This window comes from Eschscholzia californica, unplaced genomic scaffold (assembly GCF_041429995.1).
Source record: "Eschscholzia californica isolate CP2 unplaced genomic scaffold, dmEscCali1.0.p SCAF_3, whole genome shotgun sequence".
In the NCBI taxonomy this organism is placed as follows: domain Eukaryota; kingdom Viridiplantae; phylum Streptophyta; class Magnoliopsida; order Ranunculales; family Papaveraceae; genus Eschscholzia; species Eschscholzia californica.
The window spans coordinates 45,157,790-45,179,704 of NW_028238420.1; the positions used below are offsets into that span (position 1 = coordinate 45,157,790).

Consider the following 21,915-nt stretch of genomic DNA (forward strand, 5'->3'; position numbering starts at 1 on the left):
GATGTTAAGCAGGGCCGTGCCTGAGAATTCGGGGGGCCCGTGCGAAGTTGAATCTAGACCTTTCGTACGATAAAATAAAATTAAAAGTAAAAGTTAAAAAAAATGCAAGATAATTTATCAGTTGTTAGATGAAAATTTGAAAACCATAGATGAACCCAAATGTATTTTGAAGATAGTAATGATCATACGGAAGAACATTCAAATTTCATTTTGATAGAAAACATAGTCGAAGAATCCAAGTCACTTGTGAGCAAAAAAAATTCATTTATTATATCTTTAAATTATAAGTTTATAAATACAAATAAATCCATGCAATCTGGACCTATATAATACCATATTGAATATTCACTCTGCATCTTATCAAATTAACATGATAAGGTGCGGAACGAATTTAGTGGGCATGACAAACCCAAAATGATAGAAGATTTTTTAGTGAGCATAATTTAGATTCCGAAAGCGATATTTGGTATGTTTCATATGGTGATTCAGGCATATATATTTTACAAGTTTTTAGAATTATTTTAAATTTCTCTTTCTTAAATTTCTCTCTCTCTCTCCCTTCTTTTCCAGGTTCAGATCTAAGTTTTTTTCTCCGGCGAAGGGTCATCCCTTCGCCGGAACAGTTTATCTTTCCCTTGTAGTTTGTTTTTATCGATTAATAGTTTCGAGGGACTTCTATGTTGAGAATGGTTCATTATCACCCTTTATTCTCATCTTCTTCCTCTTCCACTTCCACATCTTCTTGTCCCCTTTCACCGAAATTCTATTTTCTTTCACCACCCAATCACCAATGGAGAGATCACATCCCTATTCCCTTCTTCTTCATCATCTTCTTGTCTCATTTCTACTTCTCTTTATCAAGAAGAAATTCAACAGTTGAGGAGTTATCAATTAAAATTGGGATTTGTAATTTTTATTCTATTTGAACAGTTTGGGTATGTAGGGTTTGGATTGAAGAAATTGGTTTTTTTGAGTTTCATCAGTGGAGGATTTTGGATGGGTTTGAACAACATTATCAAGATTTCTTTTGGTTCCAGAAAATGGAGATTTATAATAGGATCTGGTTTTGTTCTGCTTTTCAAGTAGAAGCAATTTGGATACTATTAACTGCTCCAAACACAAATCATCGTAGTAGTGAAGAAATGTTCAAGAGATTCTTTTATATCGGAAACCTAAAAACTCATTGTGATTTCAACGAAAGTAAAAATGGATTGAAGATATCAAAAGAAATATGCCCAGTTGCCCTGATCCACTCCATAACAAGAAAGGTGATGGCAGCTTTCCGGCGAAAATGGCGGCTTTCCGGCGAAAATGGTGGTTTTCCGGCAACGGTTTTCCGGCGACAATGAAGGTTTTCCAACAAAAGCGACGGGGATGTCAATTAGTATTTTATTTATTTTGTATTATCAGTTATTTTGTTGACCTTTAGGGTTTTTCATTCGTGATCTTTAGGATCCTTTCATCTTTCTTCTTTCTTATTTTCGTCAGTGTCTAGTCCAATTTCTCTCACTTCATGAGGCACTTTACATTCGAAATTCTGAGAATTTACTTATGTAACTCTCATGCTGCTGAACCGAGAGAAATAAACAATTATATCCATATAACTAGTGATTTAATCACTCATGAATGAAAAAGGTTTCAATGGTTTCAAAAAAAAAAGAAAAAGAAAATGTAATTAACAATTGTACATGAAGATCTCAAAACCAGAGAAGTCATGACTCATGGCCTTGATCCAAAAATAAGAGGAGGAGCCCGCCATGGGTTTCGAACCTGCGCCACTTGACCAAAATTTAAACACCTTACCAGCGGAGCTAATTGCAAATTTAAGTTTATTTTCCCATGCCCAAAAATATATCGTGTAACTTAGACATTTATTGGAAGTAGGCCCTTAGGGGTGGGGGGCCCAGTGCGGGCGCCCTGCCCGCACCCCCCACCACACGGGCCTGATGTTAAGCTTGTAAATACCTACCTTAATATTATACGGTTATGAATGAAAATACTACATACATCATATTCTTGGTTAAAAGAGTACTATTTGTTCAAGTCAAATTATCCTAACATACTTTGTAACGTGATACAGGTGGTGTCCTTTTGAGTCTAACATTTGTTCTTTTAGTTGGATAGCGTAAAGTATATGTACGATTGATAAGTTTATGACGTGTATGCATAGCTCTATTACTATGTTGAGTTTATGAACATTCAACTCAAATGATGTGAAAATATGTAAATGTATAAACCTTATAGTTCATACTTAAATTATGATAGAGATTCTTTTTATCAATGTGAGACTATTCTCACAATGTCAACACCAAGACTCCAAGAGTATAAAATGTAGTGAAAAAAAAGAGTACAAAATGTATCTTAAATAGTCCCACCAAGATATAAACAAGGGTGTGGCCATCCATCCAAAAACTAGCAAAAGGACCATCTATCTTTCATGGTAATAAGGTGAGACCCACCATATTCCAATCAGGTGTACCTCAATAGGTGTCCTAAAATATTTAGGTTGTGATAGAAATCTGTCTTTTTTGCAATCAAATGAATTGTGAAATGTCACATTCTCTCTTACCATACCTATTTAACCATTTGGAAAAAAAAAAGGAATTAACTTTAGAAGTAAATATCTTTGATTGTACACAAACATATTTGAAATTTATAACAAGTTATTAATCTGATTTATGTTCGATCACAAATATTTTGTTAGGCATTGAGTAAATCAATGACAATTGAACTCATTTGGTTATCTCTGCAGGGATCGTCGTATATTAACAGTCGTTTACATTCTATACAAAACACTACTCAAATTCGACACCTTTAATGAAAATAAGGAAGTGTGAATGAATACATTTGATTAAAAGCAAGTTCAATCATTTGTGTGTCCTCTTAATCCTAAGAACGTGAAAGAGGGGTTAGGAGATTAATTATAACATTATATTGTGTTTGACAATTAATCCATGGTATTGCTTTTTCATAATTTTGGAAATAATTGATTGTGGATTGATATGTCGTCTCTTTCACTCCAAAATTGTTCCTTTTCTTTTGGTCCTCGAAAGGCAAATCATGTAGCACGTCAATTAGCACAACATGCTTTCAATTTAAACTTAAATCAAACTATGGAGATCCTACAAACTCCTAGTTGTGTTGTAAGTCAGTTGGCAATGGATGTAGCCATCAATAATTTAAGCTCGAGTAGCTAATAAATTGAGGCATTTGCCCCCTTTCATCAAAAAAAAAAAAACAAGATGGGCACAAAAAAATTAAGTCAATTCTTTTTATTGTATGTAGCACTCCAGACATATAAAACATGAAATTGGTCGAAAACTTAATTTTAAACTTTTTTAGTTAAAGAGACAATTAATTTTTTTATTAAAAGTCCAAATTTTGTATTTTTTTTGTTAAACACCTAAGTATTTGTGTTTTGTTTGGTTAAAAACCTAATAGTATTTTTTACAAAGGTGTTGCAAGGCATTGCAAAGTTGTTGCAAGGCGCTCCAAAGCTATTGCAAAACAGTCGTAAAGTTGTCGCAAGGCGCTGCAAATTAAGTTGTCGCAAGACGCTGCAAAGCTGTCGCAAATTAAAAAAAATATTCAGGGAGCTGCAGGCTAAAAAAAGTTGACTGGTCCTTTTTAACCGGAATCCAATTTATTTAAAGAGTTTTGGCTAAATTTCCCCATTCAATATAGGAGGAATATGCATAATTCTAAATCGCTTCGGAAATGGAGCCAACCACAGACTGGACGTCTATGTAGTCGGTTCCCATTGGACGGGCCATTTCTCTCTTGATTGGGCTTGTCCAATGGAGTCGGCCACACGATGTTCGGCTTGTGGTCGACCCTATTTGTCGTGCCATACATTGTCGGCGCTGGTGTTTTAAATTGTTAATACATACTGAATACTCTTCTTTATTTTTTTCATTCTTTTATGGTTTTACTACCTCTACTCTATATTCTATATGTTGGTCATGTTTTATTACCCTTAGATCTTTTAGTTTTTCAAAAGGCTCGCGGTTTTGGGATATACAGAAAAAAAATTGGGGCACACTTAATCAATATTTACTTAGGGGACACATTTATCTTTTAGCCCCAAAAATTTACCTGATTAAAAATTGTCCTCTAATCTTTATATTTTCTCTCTCCATCTCCGCAACTTCCGATCACCACCACTATTTTCGACCAACATCACCATCTTTTTCGACTACCGACCACTTCACACACTCTCTGTATCTCTCTTTTGTTGTTTAATTCTCACGATTTCTCTCTCTCTTTCTCCAGATCTATTTCTCTTTCTCTCTCTCTCTCTCTCTCTCTCTCTCTCTCTCTCGCTAGCTCTAATTCTGTCTCTCGTTCGCTAGATCTATTTCTCTCTCTCTTTAGTTGGATCTATTTTTCTAGATCTATTTCTCTTGTAGATCTCTCTTTCTCTCCAGATCTCTCTAGCTGCCTCCCTCCAGGAACCCTAGACCTCGAGGAGGGACCAAAACCCTCCTCGAGGGTTTCATATTTCATGGTCAGCCGACCATGAAATGGTTCATGTCCGACTGACCACGAGCACTAACCATGGTGGGCGGCCACAAAATATTTCGTGACAGATCAATCGCGAAATTATCCTCGAGGTCTTGTTCCGGTGAAGGAAACACTTCCATTTGTTGGAATTGTATATGTGAGAGAGAAATAGGGGGTGAGAGATGGAAAAGACAATAAGAAAGATACAGTAAGGAAAGGCGAGAAAAGAAAGAGATCGGAGAGAGAGCTTGAGAGATTGTGAGAGAGAGCTAAATCAGAGAGTGAGAGCCAGTGAGAGTAGCAGGAAAGAGAGAAAGACGGAAGGAGAAAGGAAAACATTGGAGTTGAAGATTAGGGGGCAAATTTTAACAAAATAAATTTTTGGACTTAAAAATAAATATGTCCCATAAGTCAATATTGACTCACTAAGTGTTTATGTCTGGAGATTTTTTTATGCTAAAAAGTGCTCACCTTTCAAAATTTACTTGATTTTTCGATAACTTTTAAGTATTTGATCTACAATAATATTAAGGGGAAAAGTCCTCCTTTACAAAAACTGTGTTTTTATCATTTTATATCCTAGTTGATTAACGATAAATCGTAAAAATAAAAACTTTAAACGAAAATAAATTGGGACTTCTAACTATCTTTCGATTTGAAAAGTCTAGTTTGCCTCCGTGGTAAAATGAGTTGCTTTCTCTTGGGGAGAGCCGGATACCATTTTTAATGGTGATGTAATTGGTCTTCTTTAAACTCTATACTAGTCTTTATAAAAAAAATTGCCTCAATGAGTTTTATGGAAATGATTTCTCATTAAACTTTAAGAACTTCGTTACGAGTTCTTTTAGTATCGGGACATTGAAAAACAAAAAGAGATGGTTTTGATTCAGTTCCTTTCTCTTTTTTACGACAATGAATTAAAACTTGCGACTTTGTAAACTATTTTTCCCTAATAAAAAAAATCCTAAATAAAAAAAAAACACAATGAAATTACATGTCTTAAAGTATAGGGTTACTAACCAACAAAACAATTTTGGTTCATAATCATATGAAAACTCAAAGACAAGGCCCATAAATAGCCATAATGCAAAATATTGATCATTGAGTTTTCTTTTGTTTTGATTATTTTGTTACCCATGAGTTCTATCACGCCCTCCAATTTGACTGTACTTTCATTATTGTTCGCCTTCATAGCCCGGGGCAATGAAACCCTCAATCGACAATCCAAGATCCCCTTAGTAGATGGTCTAGTTAAGCTACTATCTCTCTACATTAGTAGGTTAGATGGGCAGTTTGTCAACCAGTCTTGTCCATTAGTTGGCATTTAAGTTGTCACACATGATCGTGTTGATTACCGTTGTCGTCCTCAAGAACCAATTTTTAACAGACATTAATGTTAGAAAAGTATGATGAGAGTGATTTGGAATGGTTTTGGTGATCTTTATAACAATTGTATTCAATCAACAACTTTATTCCACACACTCTTCAAATCTCAAATCTCTCCACTAATTGTTGTGTTAGATGTATATTACTCTGAAATTCAAGAGGTTACTGGGTTCGATTCATAAGGATAATCTTCATTACTCATATGCAAAAAAAATGTGATTTAATGGCCTTTAAAGGTCCGATATACCTTCTAGAGTTTTGTCATGACCTTTAAAGATCAAGTATCTGTATTTATGACAGCTAAGTGTTCTCTCAATCGTCATGATGTAATTTGATTTTGTATTCTCATGATGTATCAAAGTCATGTAAGATGTTTGGATTCTAATTAATGAAATGAAAGTTTCTTTCTCAAAAGCAAGAAAGAAAAACAACTTTAACCTAAACCTAGCCACTAAAACAGTTAGGATAACTTAATTTTATAGAAAATGTTAAAGTTGTTTTTAACTAATCTCTCCAAAATAAATCCACTCAACTTTGTATATGCTTGGAGGACAAAAAAATTTTCAAGCCCACTGCCCTAGGGTATATGGGGAAAGGAAAATGTTCAGGTATATTCCAACAAAAATACTTGCTACCGAAGTTATACAATTTTTGCTAAAAAAAAAGTTATACAACAAACACAATGGCTTACGGACAAATTATAAGCAATTGAAGGGTGATATCAAATCGGTCTACTTTCGGCGTCATATACATAGTTAGGTCATTCGTCACAGTTAGCAGTTCTGTATCAAGGTCACTATTATCAATATCGATATTCTTACTATTATCAATAAGATAACCTTTAGGCTTGCCATCCAGGAACTTGTTCGGAAATACCATAATGAAAGGAAGATAAGAGTTTATCGCTAGATATTTCACCAAATATGAGAATATTGGTAAAGCGTAGCATCCTACAACTTTCATCCCACCCTTTTTTGTCAAAATAAATTTGACAAGATGTTACTAGTATAGTTGCAACTGTCTTTTTTTTTTTGGGAAGTCGACTACGTATGTCGTTACATTTGGCACTTGATACATCATAGATGTGATAAGCTCGATAACCGCCCACTCAAACACTAACAGAACCGGGCCTATTGCCCAACAAGACATGGCCTAAAGCCCAACAACATTATTTACACCCTAATAACCCCAATTCAAATAACCAAAGATTCCACCTTCTCTCAGATTCGAACCTGGGACCTCCAGGGATTTCTGGTAGTTGCAACTGTCTTGATTGTGTATAATATTAGAGGAGAATGCATTGTTGGTTGATCTTCCTCTCTCAACTAATGTCGGATCTCTAGAGGAGGGAGTGATAATAGTGGCAAGACAAACTGTGCCTTCGCATTTGGATGAAAAATAAAATTTATGCAATCCAAAACAAAAAAAAAACTCACATTAGACTTTCATACATTTTTGTTTGTTGGGTTAAAAAAATCATTTCTTTTCCACACATGCTCTCTAAGTATGTTGAGCCCAATAATGAAGAGAGCTCACCCTTCTTCTCTCTCTTTTCTCTCTCTACCCACACATACAAAAACTCAATTTTTGAATCTCTCACCTTCCTCTCTCCATGAAAGAAATTTCATGACTACAACATATTACTAGTAGTAGATTAGTTCACAAGAGAATAAGAAGAAGAAGAGCTAAAACTCTCCTCTCTCTCTCTATCCTCTTTCTCTCTCTAGCCCAACATGCTTCTCCTACTCATCCTTTTTCTCTCACAGGCTCTTTCTATTCTATCTTTAAACCAAGAAGGTCTCTATCTCCAACGAGTTAAACTCGGACTCGACGATCCCGATTCATTTCTCTCCAACTGGAATGACAGAGACGACACTCCATGTTCATGGAATGGAATCGGTTGTGACTCAGTAACTCAGTCTGTGAACTCAGTTGACCTTTCCAACGCCAATCTCGGCGGTCCTTTCCCTACCCATCTCTGCCGTCTTCGAAATCTCTCTTACCTCTCTCTCTCTAACAACGGTTTCAACTCATCTCTACCCGTTGATATCTCCACTTGTCAAAATCTCAACCATCTGATTCTTTCCGAGAATCTATTTGTAGGTTCCATTCCGACCACTCTCCCTGATATCCCAAACCTCATCCATCTCGATCTTGCCGGAAATAATTTCTCCGGTGATATCCCCACCAGTTTTGGCCGGTTCCGCCGCCTTGAAGTACTTTCACTCGTCGAAAACCTCCTTGATGGTATCTCTTTACCTCCGTTTCTGGGTAACATTTCAACTCTCAAACAGCTCAATCTCTCATACAATCCGTTCTCACCGAGTCATATCCCACCGGAACTCAGTAAGTTAACGAGTCTGGAAATACTCTGGTTGACTGATTGTAATCTTGTGGGTCAGATTCCGATCACTCTGGGTAAGCTTAAAAATCTCACAGATTTGGATTTAGCTATTAATAATCTCAATGGCCCGATTCCACAATCAATTACTGAACTTTCAAGCATCGTTCAGATTGAGCTTTATAATAACTCGTTAACAGGGGAAATCCCAACTGGGTTTTCAAAACTCACTTCATTAAGACGATTCGACGCGGCGATGAATCAATTGGGAGGACCGATTCCAGACGATTTATGTGAGTTACCATTAGAATCACTCAATCTGTATGAAAATCAATTCATGGGTAGTTTACCCAAGAGTATTTCTAAATCCCCAAATCTTTATGAGTTGAAATTGTTTAGTAATCGACTCAGTGGGGAACTTCCAAGTGATTTAGGAAAAAACTCACCTTTACAGGTGATTGATCTTTCTGAGAACAAATTTTCAGGGGAAATTCCGGCAAGTTTGTGTGAGAAAGGAGTATTAGAAGAGATTCTTTTGATTTACAATTCCTTTTCTGGGGAAATCCCTGAAAATCTAGCTAAATGTACTAGTTTAAGAAGAGTTAGATTAAGGAATAATCAGTTTTCTGGTGAAGTTCCTGATGATTTCTGGGGACTTCCTCATTTATCTTTATTAGAACTTATGGAGAATTCATTTTCTGGTGGGATTTCCAAATCCATTTCGAAAGCTTCAAATCTTTCTTCTTTGCTCATTTCAAATAATGGGTTTAGTGGAGGTATACCAAATGAGGTTGGGTTGTTGAAAAATCTTGATGAATTTTCTGGTAGTGGGAATGCTCTAACAGGTTCAATTCCTTCAACAATGGTAGATCTTACCCAACTTGGGAAACTTGATCTTCATAGTAATCAAATCTCTGGGGAGCTTCCTATTGGAATCAAATCTTGGAAGAAGCTTAATGAACTCAACCTAGCTGACAACAAGATTTCAGGTGAAATTCCAGCTGAAATTGGAAGCTTAGAAGTGCTTAACTATCTTGATTTATCAGGTAATCTTCTTACCGGAAAAATCCCACTTGAATTGCAAAATTTGAAGCTTAATGAGTTTAATTTATCGAATAATCGTCTATCTGGTGAGCTTCCACCTTTATATGCAAAAGAAAGTTACAAAGATAGTTTCTTGGGAAATCCTGGTTTATGTGGAGATTTAAGTGATCTTTGTTCTAGTCATACTAATACTAAAATTCGAGGTTCTATATGGTTACATCGATCGATATTTCTATTTTCAGCTCTAGTATTAGTCACTGGACTTGTTCTGTTTTACTTGAAATATCGAAATTTTAAGAAAGTAAAGAAGAGTATAGACAAATCTAAATGGATTTTAACTTCATTTCACAAATTGGGTTTTAGTGAATATGAGATTTTAGATTGTCTTGATGAAGATAATGTGATTGGAACTGGGGGTTCCGGGAAAGTTTACAAGGCAGTTCTTAGTAATGGTGAGATAGTGGCAGTTAAAAAACTTTGGGGATTAACAAAGAGAGTTAATGAAAATGGTGATACTGAGAAGGGTGAGATTCAAGATGATGGATTTGAAGCTGAAGTTGAGACATTAGGTAAAATCAGGCATAAAAACATTGTTAGATTATGGTGTTGTTGCTCAACAAGAGATTGTAAATTACTTATTTACGAGTATATGCCGAATGGAAGTTTGGGTGATTTATTACATAGTACTAAAGGAGGATTATTGGACTGGCCAATGAGGTATAAAATAGCAATGGATTCTGCTGAAGGATTATCGTATTTACATCATGATTGTGTTCCGCCTATTGTTCATCGTGATGTTAAGTCGAATAATATCTTGTTGGATGGAGAATTTGGGGCACGGGTTGCTGATTTCGGTGTTGCTAAGGCTGTCGATGTCATGAACGAGGGACCAAAATCAATGTCTGTAATTGCTGGTTCATGTGGTTATATTGCTCCAGGTTAGTCCCAAAATATTACATGATATACTTCCAATATAGTACTTATCTTCGAGTTTTAGTATCCATAATATAATTGTCAATTAGATAGTGTTTTTTTACTGAATAACCATTATCCTCGAAAATCACAAACTTGAATTGTTAGATAGATATCAAGTATATATCACAATTTTTTTTTGTGGATCACATTCATCTAGCATATCAAGGACCTAAGGGCTTATCCATGAATACTCTATTTGCAGCACTAGCTTTAAGGCCTAAGAGTTGTATTAGATACCATAGTAACTGTTAGTAGGAATAGTCCCACATGGATAAGAAGTACTCTGAAGACCAAGCATATAATACTACGTAGGGTTTCGCTACTTACTGTCAGTTAGTTTTAAGTTGGATGACCACAAACTTAAAAGTTAGTATTCTGGCTAAAAATGTGGGGTCTTGGAGAGGACGATCGGTTTTGGCGTGGCTAAAAAAGTTAGTATCATTCCTATATCTTACTTACAATCTTGCTTTTCATTAGCAAACATGATATGATGGTTGTTTGATTTATATTTTTGGCGGTGACTCTGAATTTGGTTCGATTTGCTTCATTTTGATTATGCAGAATATGCTTACACTCTTAGAGTCAACGAGAAGAGTGATATATACAGCTTCGGAGTTGTAATTCTTGAACTAGTAACTGGAAGACTTCCACTTGATCCCGAATTCGGAGAGAAGGATTTGGTGAAATGGGTCTACACTACATTAGAATCAAAAGAAGTTGATTATATAATCGACCCCAAACTTGATTCTTGTTTCAAGGAAGATATATGTGAAGTTCTGAAGATTGGATTACTCTGTACTAGTCCCCTACCCATTAATCGACCTTCGATGAGACGGGTAGTGACAATGCTTCAAGAACTAAGCATTGAGAACAGACCCAAGAAAAATAAGGATGGGAAGTTATCTCCTTATTACTATGAAGACATATGTGATCAAGGAACCTCAGTCTAAGGACTGTAAATAGTATGATATATCTAGGAGAGAGAGAAAAAGAAGGGAAGATGAGAGGAGAGGAGAGGAGAGAGAGAAGCTTCTCTGCTTATTTGCTCTTCTTTTTGTATTATTTTTTCAGAGTCTTAACAAGAAAAACTAGTTTGAGCTTTGAACTAGTAAGTTACATAGTAAACCAATCATGAATCTAAAAAATTACAAGTTGTTGGAAATTCAAATATATATTTTTCTTCTCTCACAACTGGCATAATAAGTGTTCATCTGTTATTTTGTCTACTTTTGGATTTTTGTTCTTTATGATCCATACCCCATCAGAGTTGTATGAACTTGGTTCTATCTAAATTTCTTGTATCTTTGATTTAATCTATAAATGTTTCATGACTTGAGAAGAAATTTCTAGGTGCAAATATAATCTATATACCCTTTATTCGGATCATATCCAAGTGCTAAAAATCTAAGGGATTCCCAAAAGATTTCAGATTGCGTTTTACGAATCAATGGGTGGAAGGACAATGCCTCGAAAGCTTGACCTCTAGGATGGAAGATTGAACCTCTTAGCATTCCAACCGAGAGTGGGTTGGCTTGGTCAATGTTGACTTAATAAGCTCTCGTGTAGGTTGACTGTTCACTCTTTATTTGTAAGTACATTTGCAGAAGCATACCCCCATTGTCCATGATTTTCTCTTCTTTTTTGTAAATCTTCCTTTAACCTTTCCTTCTTATATGATAAGGGAAGTCCTCAACTAGCTAGTATGCTTGTTGGGTTAAAGATACTAGTGGCTTGGGAAAGAATGCTTTTAGTAGGTTTTCTAGAAGAATAATGTGGTGGCTTAGAAGTTCCTCTAGGTTGCCCCCATGACTCTAAGCCCGACCCATTATTCATACTAGTTTAGAGAGATACGGACAGAGAATACAACCATTGAGGGTCTAACTACACCCTCTATTCTTTAGGCGCCCCACCTTTTCACACGTTTTTGTTTGAAAACACCCACAGAACTCCTTCTCTTTCATTTTGGATTTTCTTCCTAAATCTTCATCAAAACCTTTAGATTTTTACGTGTTTTATTTGTAATTTGATCTTTAAGAAAGAGCTCGGAGAAGACCTCAAAAGGCCTCATTTTTTTTACATTGCGATTCTAAAAACCCGATCTTAATTTATTTGATGATCTTTCCCTTTAACTCCGGTGTTCCAAAGATTTTCTAAATGCTCAAATCATAAAAGATGTTTATCATCTCTCTTGTGATTACTTCGAATAGTTTTAGATAGATTTGTATAGTAACGACATTTTCTAGATCTGAAAAAATTCGAAATACTCCTGAACTGGCCCAGTCGGAGAGTGGGGCACTTAGAGAGCGGACTTATCAAACGTCATTGACTAGAATTAATAACTCAAATGGGGCCCTTCGATTAAAAAAAGACGGTGCCACTATAGACCTACCCATTGGATGATCTACCCATTGGATAATCTAATAAGTTGTTAAATGAAGAAAACCCCATAAGGCCATAATGAAATCTAATGGTAACTTTTTGCTCAACAAATTGACCATCTTAATGTTGAAAAAACGTATACAATAATTAATCATAGATACCCATCTCTTTGATAGGATTTCAACAAAAAAAAAAAAAATCTCTTTTTGGGCTATTTCCCAAACGGCCCCCTATTTTATGACCAGCTTCCCGTATAGCCTCCTACTTTATCGAAAATATGTAGATGGTCTCTTTTTCCTTTAATGTCAAATGTCCGTTAACTCTCTCTCCTCCATCTCATCACCTCTCTCTGACATGTCATCTCTGTCGCCACCTCATCATCTTCTCCGATAAGGACGTCGATCGCTCAAAATTCTGGCGACTGACGACTTTCATACTTAATTTTTTTCTCTCTCTCCACTAGGGTTTGGGAAACCCAAACTCTAAATCGGCGAGCGACCTTATCGGAGAAGATGATGAGGTGGCGAGAAAGGTGATGAGACGGAGGAGAGAGAATTAACGGGTATTTGACGGTAACGGAAAAAGGAGGTCATTTGAGTATTTTTGATAAAGTAGGGGGCTACGCGGGAAGTTGGTCATAGAATAGGGGCCATTTGGGAAATAACCCTTTTTTCTCTTATCTCGTTTTTCTTTCCTTTTTCACCCAACTTTTCATCAAACTCAACCAATTCAACTCTTTCCCTTTTTTTCAACTTTAAAACCTCCCCTCTACGTCATGATCTTCATTACTCCATTCTCTCTCTCTCTCTCTTCCTCATTTCTCTGTCTGTGGTGAAGAATTCTTCCGTACATTAAACATGTCAGTCGTCTCCTTCACCATCATCATCTCTCTTCTGTCTACCCTTCTTCTCATTCTCTGCATCCTTCTCATCATCTTAATAACTTGCAGAAAAAAATCAGTCCAAGTTGAAGACAATCTTCCTTTTGTTAAACCATATGCCCAATCATATCCCTTAGCTCATATTGATATAGCCACAGATGGATTCAATTTTCGAAGAATTGTCGGTACGGGTCGTCTTGGAACTGTCTATACTGCCACTTCTTCATCATCTTCAAGTACAAATCACTTAGTTGCAGTGAAACGAATCGATCCCCGTCTTGTATTAAGTAATGTTGGGTTTGGGTTTTCGTCGAAAATTAAGTCTCTTTCGTTAGCTCATCACCCAAATATTGTACCCATTATAGGTTTTTCTGAGGCACCAGGAGAAAGAATTATAGTCATGGACTTCATGCCCATGAAAAGTTTGGATTTTTATTTATATCATCAAGAGTCTAATTCTGAAACTTTTTTGGATTGGACAAGAAGGTTGAAGATTATGGCAGGAGCTGCAAGAGGTATTGAATATTTGCATGAAAATATGGCACCTTCTATAATTCATGGGTGTATTAAACCTTCTAATATATTGATAGATATGAATTTTTGTGCTAGGGTTTGTGATTATGGACTTACTTTTTTGGCACCACAAGATATGAGAGGAATTATAGGGTATGTAGATAAGGAGTGTTTGATTGAGAAAAAGGGTGTTTCTAAAGAAAATGATGTTTATGGATTTGGGGTGGTTTTGTTAGAGATTTTAAGTGGGAGAAGTGTAGAAGATGGGGGACTTCTTGATTGGGCTTTGCCTTTGATCAAAGAAATGAAGATTGTTGAGATTTTAGATCCTAGAATTCAAGTTCCTTTAGATATAAACCCTCTTATTAGATTAGCTAAACTTGCCTCTACTTGTGTTACAAATATTAGGAAAAATAGGCCTTCTATTGTTCAAGTTGTAGCTATTTTGAACAATTTGGAGATGCAATTATTCTAAAAACATAAATTTATTTTAATTTTTAACATATTTATTTATTTGTAGTTTTGGTGGGTGGAGGGTTCTTTCTCTAAGAAATGGGGTTTAACCCATTTTTTCGGATTATCAAGAATAGACATTATCAAATTTTATCGAACTTTGTTTAATTAGAACAATAGATACCATCAACCTGATTAAAAGAAGAAGTTAATGTCCAATTATCAAGAAACACAATCTCGGAAAGAAGAATGAAAAGGAATAGTCAATTTTGTATTTTTCATGGTCTCGTTGGCGGTGGCCAAAACTTTGTTTATTTTCTAGATTGTAAGGGCTTTATTTTCTATTTTTGGGACCCATTCTTTTAATATAGTATAGTATTTTTTTTCCTTCTTCATGTAAAATCAGCTCATTTCCATATTAGATATACATATTTATAATAGGCTGCATTATTATTTTAGTTTGTCAACATTGCTTTAAAATTATTGTTCAGTACTTTTAGTTGTCGAACATAATTTTTGTTGGGCCTAGCCGCCTAGGTATTAGAGATGATTTTTGTTTGGAAGAGTAAAGTTCTTTGCTCAAGGAAGTAATACATCGCAAGATTATTTAGCTTGTTTGAGAAATAAGTTTGTTTCCATTAAATCCAAATAAGAAAGTTTCAATTAGATTAGTCGGATTAAACATTACATTCAAGTTCAATATGGTTTCAATAAGTTATTCATATAATAAATGTAAAATGCTCTGACATTTATTTGAATCACGTAGAGAATATCTACACAGTTAGAAAATCAAAGTCAAACATCATAGTTTGAGTCGAAGTTCAAATTGTTTAAACTCGTGTAGGAATAGGATAACCAATTTTGACTAGAAATTTGAATTTTTTTTTTTTTTTTTTTTCAGATTTCAAAAACAATAGGTGAGGTTTATAAAGTTGACCAGAATTGTGTTAAAAAGCAATTTGTTCTCAAATTCATCAATTATGGTATTTAACTCTCACCTAGGTCAAAGTTGTGTAACTGATGCTTGTCAGAACTGGTATCTTAAACTTCAATTAATTAGGGGACAGTTCTTGAAAAGTTTAGCAGGGGAACTTTATAGGCACCTTCATTTAGTATGATTAGAAGTTCCCATTGGGCCTAACTCTGGCTTGCAAGAAAAGGATAGTTCAAGACTAATCTATTTTACAAATTCTAGTACCTAGGAGATGCGAGGTAATGCTAATACTTACCTCAATGCCAGGGCTAGAGTCACCCGACTCCTCCTTAACATAGGATTGAGGTTACCAAGTTCCGATCCATCTCTAAAATACTATGTCTAACACTATGTTAGAGCTCATTGGGCCCAACTTTCCGTGAAAACTGACTTGCAAATACGAGATGGTCGAAGATTTATCTACTTTGCTGTTTTAATGCTCAAGCAATGTGAGCTAATGCTAATAAGCAGGGACGGATCCATGGGGGTGCGAGGGGGTGCGGCCGCACCCCCTGGATCATCCCGAAAAAGAAAAATAATAGTAGTAATTAGTTTGTTATTTATATATAGGGCGTATATATCTTCTGATGTATAATGGAAACATAAGAAGGCAGCAGCTCAGTGGTTCAATAGCGGACAACATGTTGTATCGAACTTGAGAACATGGGTTTGAGCTTCAGTACAAGCATTTAAAGTTGGGATCCCACGTTAACTAATTTGAAGTGTTGTAACTTTTTTATATTGAAATTCGAGTGTCAGTATTTCAACTTTTCTATATTGAAATTATACGATTCAACTATCCCAAATTCCTATAAAATTTAACTCAATTACACAAAATCATATAAAATTCAATTCATCCAACATAAATTTCTATAAACTTCAATTCATCTACCACAAATCTTATAAAGAATAATTTATCTACCCTAAATCCTATTAACTTCAATTCATCTACCATAACTCTCTATAAACTTCAATTTATCTACTACAAATCCTATAAAATTCAATTCATTTATCCTAAATCCTATAAACTTCATTTATCTATCGTTCAACAAAAAAAAAACTTCATTTATCTATAAACTTCAATTTATATGCTATAAATTCTATAATATTCAATTTATTTGCCACTCATGGTCTCGTACATAAATCCAATATGTACGCGATCATGAGTGGTCATTATTGGTTTTGAGTGTTTCTGTTTTTGCATATCACTGCAGGACTAACTTATTGCAACAGTCTCCGTTGAAAAAGTTTTTTCAGTTATGAAACTAGTTAAAACACGCTTAAGAAACAAGATGAGTGATCTGCGACTGAATGATAGCTTAGTAGTCTTTATTGAGAAAAAAATGTCTTAGTGAAATTAACAATGGGCCGATTATGCGAACATTTTAAAATATAAACTCTCGTAAAGGTCAATTGTGTTTGTAATCTTTGATGTATTAATATGATTCATGAATATAAATATTTTGTTGATTACTTTGTTTCCAAAAAAATAAATTATTTAAGATATAAATTCGCACCCCCTAAATGAAAATCGTGGATCCGTCCCTGCTAATAAGAAGGATGTTTGGTGTTGAAGTTTGTAGATAGGAGGAGACTTGAAAAAGGAATGCAAAACCACAACTCTTTGGAAGTTTTTCTTACGGCATTAGTCATAAATTCTCCCAAAATTTCAAGGTTCTAGCTCTCATGTTTTCTTTCGAAATTTCCATAGGCAAGTTTTTCAGCTTAAAGCCTTAGACTCTGAAAAGCCAAACGTGTCACTCTCAAAACATAAAGGTACCGTCTTTTATGGCTCGATTGCCTGCTTCAACAACAAACAAGATATTTTTAAGACCAAAACAGTCTAGTGGTCATAAGTTCCTACCGCAAAAAATTAACCCCTAATAAACTTCAAATCCAGCTTAGTACTTTTATATGTACAGAGTTATTTGTAAGAAAAGAGAAATTGTATTGATTTGTATTGATTTCTTAAGCTATTACATAAGTCTTGATAAGGAGTTACATAAGAGAGAAGTTTTATCTATTGAGCAATGTGGTACTAAATATTAACACTCATATATTCTAACATTCCCCCTCAAACTAATGACTTTTGCTAGTGAAAAATTCATGAGTTTGCTAGACAAGTTGTAGATGTTGGACTTGATTTGAACATGGAGGAGTCATGTGAGGTAGCTAAAGGCACCATTGCCAGGTATTATCTCTTATTTAAAGAGAAAGTGGTCCATGGTGGTTGTAATAGCTCCACACATGGATATTACACCATATAAAAACAATCCTTTAATCTTGTGATTTTATCCTCTTTCAAACACTAGCAATCACCATTCTTGAGTTTGCCCACTTCAATTCTTCTCTATAATCTTCTTTTAGCACCTTTTCATTTGATCTTATGAAAGCTAAGGAACAATAGCTTGAGAATGTACTCTTTGATCTTGTATACAAGAAGTATGAGCAAATCAACTAAGAGAATGTACTCTTTTACCAAAAAGAACCCACAAACATGTTTTCAAAACATAAAAAAGAAAACCATCTTTGAGAATAAGAATGATTCCTTTGATACATTCTATCAAACACTTCATGTGCATCATATTGTAAATCAAGATTTTGGACAACTATAAGTATAGCTTCAAGATAAACATGGAGTATATAACTATTCTAAGAAAGAAATCCATGAATTCTTTTCCCCCTCACTAATAGCTTTCCAATTTCTCTCAAAATATAGCTTCATGGACCATGGATACACATAGATTTGATGTTGTGGAGAACTATACATTTGAAATGTTTGAGATCATTGAAGAGTATATCATGTGATTTCTTCAACAAATCACTCTTGTTTGGATCTTTCATCTTCTTGTTAATCTTCATCATCTTCAAATACTATTGAGAAAAGTATTGAAGAATGATTAGATCTAACAATAGAAGAGAACTACTCTTATTGGAAAGAAAAGAAAAAAAAACACTAAACTTGAACTAAAAACCGATAAAAGTCCGGCGGACGGTAGCCATTAATGGGACTACCGCCGCCGGCTAGCGGAAGACTATAACGACTAACCCAAGAAAGAAACCTAGAAGCTCTTATACCATGTAAGAAAAGAGAAATTGTATTGATTTGTATTGATTTCTTAAGCTATTACATAAGTCTTGATAAGGAGTTACATAAGAGAGAAGTTTTATCTATTGGGCAATGTGGTACTAAATATTAACACTCATATATTCTAACATTATTGATGTTCTCTTATAGTAATGTGTATGATTCTATAAAACCTAACCAACGTTTGAGATTCTAATGGGAATGGACAGATCTTAGGGTGAGTAGAAGCCCGTTGACTCGACACCAAACCCTGAGCTCATGGTGCAATGGGCTCACAAAAATACAACTAGACGGCAGCTACCAATACTACATGTGACCTCTTTCTTTCTCGCCACTTAGAGGCGATCTCTCTGAGAAATATTGGTTTCTCGCCGGAAACCTTGGTCTTAGCCATGGAAGATCGACACCTACAACAAAAACAACAAGAAGAAGATGAGAAGGAATATGAATTAATGGTTACTCTAATGGGTTCCCTCATGGGGAATCACCAAGTAAAAGAAATTAAGTTTGAAGAAAAAGATACTAAAAGCAGAGATGAATGGAGGAAAACCTTAGCTCTTAAGTTTATCTCTGGTAGAATGGTTAGTACAAACGTACTCACAAAGATGCTACGGGCAATATGGAAGATCATAGGCAAAATAGAAATCAAAGTTTTTCATGCAAGTTCGTATTTAATTCATTTTGAAAAATACTTCAGACTTGGAAACAGTTTTAGCAGGAACACCTTGGTATATTGACTACGATTTGGTAATTGTTGAAAGAAGTGAAAAGAATAAACTACCGACTGACTACAGATTTAACAAAGTAGATTTTAATATCCAAATTCATGGACTCCCAATAGAGTACTTAACAAAATCTGCAATTGCAAAAATCGGGGCAACTATCAGTGAAATCAAAGCAGTAAACGAATAGGATATTGAGAAATGGGGTAAGTATGCAAGAATCAAAGTCACAATTGACATTACAAAAGAGTTGAAATCAGACATCCAAGTCAAACTCACTGATGATAGAGAAGCCACAATCCAACTTAAATATGAAAAGCTCAATAATTTCTGCTATTTTTGTGGTAAAATTGGGCATTTGTTGAAGAGCTGTGACACTAGGGCAAAATTAAGAGAAGCCATTTCTGACAATTGGGCAATTAAACTTCAAGAAAAAGCAAAAAATCTCTTGAACCCCAGATTAGATGACTCTATAAGAGCTGAATTCAGACCAAAAATAAATTTTAAGAACAGGAACATACCAACCGGAGTTTTACTTAAAACCCTTTTGCCAACAACCCTTGGTTGGAGTGGTAAGAGGTATAATCTTCCACCTTAGAGGTCAAGGGTTCGAGGCACACGCTGAACAATTCAAAAAAAAAAAATACCAACCGGAGAAGAGACGAAAGGGCATTCGTCAGGGAAGAGCGTCGATGATGACGTGGGTGAATCGAGTCAAAATCTGAATTCAGGAAAGTTTCCGAGAATAGATGAGAGGAAACATTCGATGGAAATCGAATCTTCTATTCCTGCCAAAACCGAGAAGAAACAGATTGATAAGGATTCAAAATCTTTGGAGATTAGCAAAATTAACGACATTCCCATAAATAAAATTAATCTTCATGAAAGTGCGGCAGACTTTATCGAACTGGAGGAAGAAAATTTAGGGACTCAAATTGATACAAACCTTAATATTTCTCGGGTTTCAACAAAGAATTTGGTAAACGGGTTATCCGAACCGAAAATGGACCTACGGGTTAGACCGAATGGGCAGAAGTCCCAACTGCAAACTGAGTTGAAAACTGGTGGGGAGTTGATGATCAAGGAAGTCTCTCGTGATGTGGTGATTCCGCATGATCACGAGAAGAAGAAGACCCAACATCAACATAGGTTGAAGGTTTTGATGCCGTTGGAAGATAGGAATGGATTATGTGAGAGCAGTAACCCAATTGATCAAGAACAAACTGGACGGATCATACATGAGAAAAAAATTGGCTCGTGGAAGAAAATTGCTAGATCAACAGTACAAGCCAGGCTAGAAAATCACGATCAATTGAAAATTAATAATGATTCAAATAAGAGATACAGAAATCCAAGTTCTCAAGAAGATGCAATCAATCAAGAAAGAGAACAGAAGAAGAGTAAAACAACAAAAAACAATTCAGAAGTAACAGGGGTTTTGGCGGCCAGCCCAGGAAGGCCGCTAGATAAATGATCATACAAAGTTGGAATTGTCGGGGAGTGGGGAATGCTCCGACAATTCTGTCCGTGAATTCATTCCTCCGGGCAATTAAACCTTCTGTTGTATTTTTGTCTGAAACAAAATTATCAGACTTCTTCAGAAATCTGGATAAAGAAATTAATTTATAAAAATTATTTTGTTGTTCCTTCTACAGGTCTGAGTGGAGGATTATGGCTACTATGGGATGACATGATAAAACTAGAGATAGTGACATCAAGTCAAAATCATATTCATGCAAGAATAGAAGAATTGGGAAACCCCCAAATGTGGAGTCTACTTGGAGTTTATGGTCCACCTATTACACATGATAGAGATAAATTTTGGGATTATATGAGAAGCTTTAGTTATCAAATAACGGAACCATGGTGTGCAATAGGAGATTTTAATGCGATAAAATCAAATTCAGAAAAATTAGGAGGACAAGGTTTTAATCAGAAAGCAGCAAGATCGTTTCGAGATATGATATCAGATTGCAACCTTATAGATATCGGGTACTCTGGCCAGCATATACTTGGGCTAATGGAAGAGAAGAAACTAGCCACATCAGAGAACGACTTGATAGAGCCCTAGTAAGCACAGATTGGCGGATCAGTTTTCTTGAAGCTCAAGTAAAACACTTACCTCGAATTAATAGCGATCATGCCCCAATTATATTGAGTCTAACTAAAAAGAAATTTCGAGGTAAAATTCCATTTAGATATGAAGCCCACTGGACTACACATGCAGAATTCAATGACACTATGAAGAATAGTTGGGAATCGGCTAGAGCTAGGAGAGTTTTTTTGAAAAACTACCTCAAGTAGCCAAAAGTTTGAAGAACTGGAGCAAAAATTCTATTGGCAATTTATTTCTTCGCATACAAGAATTGGAAGAAAAATTATTGATTTGTCAAAATCAACCCATCTGCTGACTCAATGAATCAAGAACACCAAATCAGATCCAATCTGACTGAACTTCGCAGAATGGAAGAATTATTCTGGAGTCAGAGAGCTAAGAAACACTGGATTCAGGACAATGACAGAAACACAAAATTCTTCCATCTCTCGGTATTAAACAAGAGGAAAAAGAATACCATTCTTGCTATAAGAAAGGAGGATCATACCTGGACGGCTGACCCAGGTGAAATTACTAACCGCTTTATTGACCATTTTTTCAGG

General features: G+C 35.4%; 2 protein-coding genes across 2 annotated transcripts; both read left to right on the forward strand.

The window, feature by feature from the left end:
• Positions 1-7,275: 7,275 nt before the first annotated feature.
• Positions 7,276-11,437, forward strand: LOC147550792 (uncharacterized). Its single transcript, XM_086666811.1, has 2 exons — positions 7,276-10,212; positions 10,811-11,437. Exons 1-2 carry the CDS (start codon positions 7,623-7,625, stop codon positions 11,197-11,199), a joined length of 2,979 nt encoding a protein of 992 aa, XP_086522937.1. The 5' UTR covers positions 7,276-7,622; the 3' UTR covers positions 11,200-11,437.
• A 1,953-nt stretch (positions 11,438-13,390) lies between these two features.
• LOC147550793 (Protein kinase superfamily protein) lies at positions 13,391-14,584 on the forward strand. The gene has a single exon (XM_086670514.1). It carries the CDS (start codon positions 13,486-13,488, stop codon positions 14,494-14,496), a length of 1,011 nt encoding a protein of 336 aa, XP_086526640.1. The 5' UTR covers positions 13,391-13,485; the 3' UTR covers positions 14,497-14,584.
• The last annotated feature ends 7,331 nt before the right edge of the window (positions 14,585-21,915 follow it).

Bases quoted from the DNA above. Each gene is read 5' to 3' on its own strand.
- LOC147550793 (XM_086670514.1), top strand. From the start codon at position 13,486: ATGTCAGTCGTCTCCTTCACCATCATCATCTCTCTTCTGTCTACCCTT.
- LOC147550792 (XM_086666811.1), top strand. From the start codon at position 7,623: ATGCTTCTCCTACTCATCCTTTTTCTCTCACAGGCTCTTTCTATTCTA. The intron at 10,213-10,810 runs GTTAGTCCCAAA...TTGATTATGCAG, and splicing joins ATGTGGTTATATTGCTCCAG to AATATGCTTACACTCTTAGA.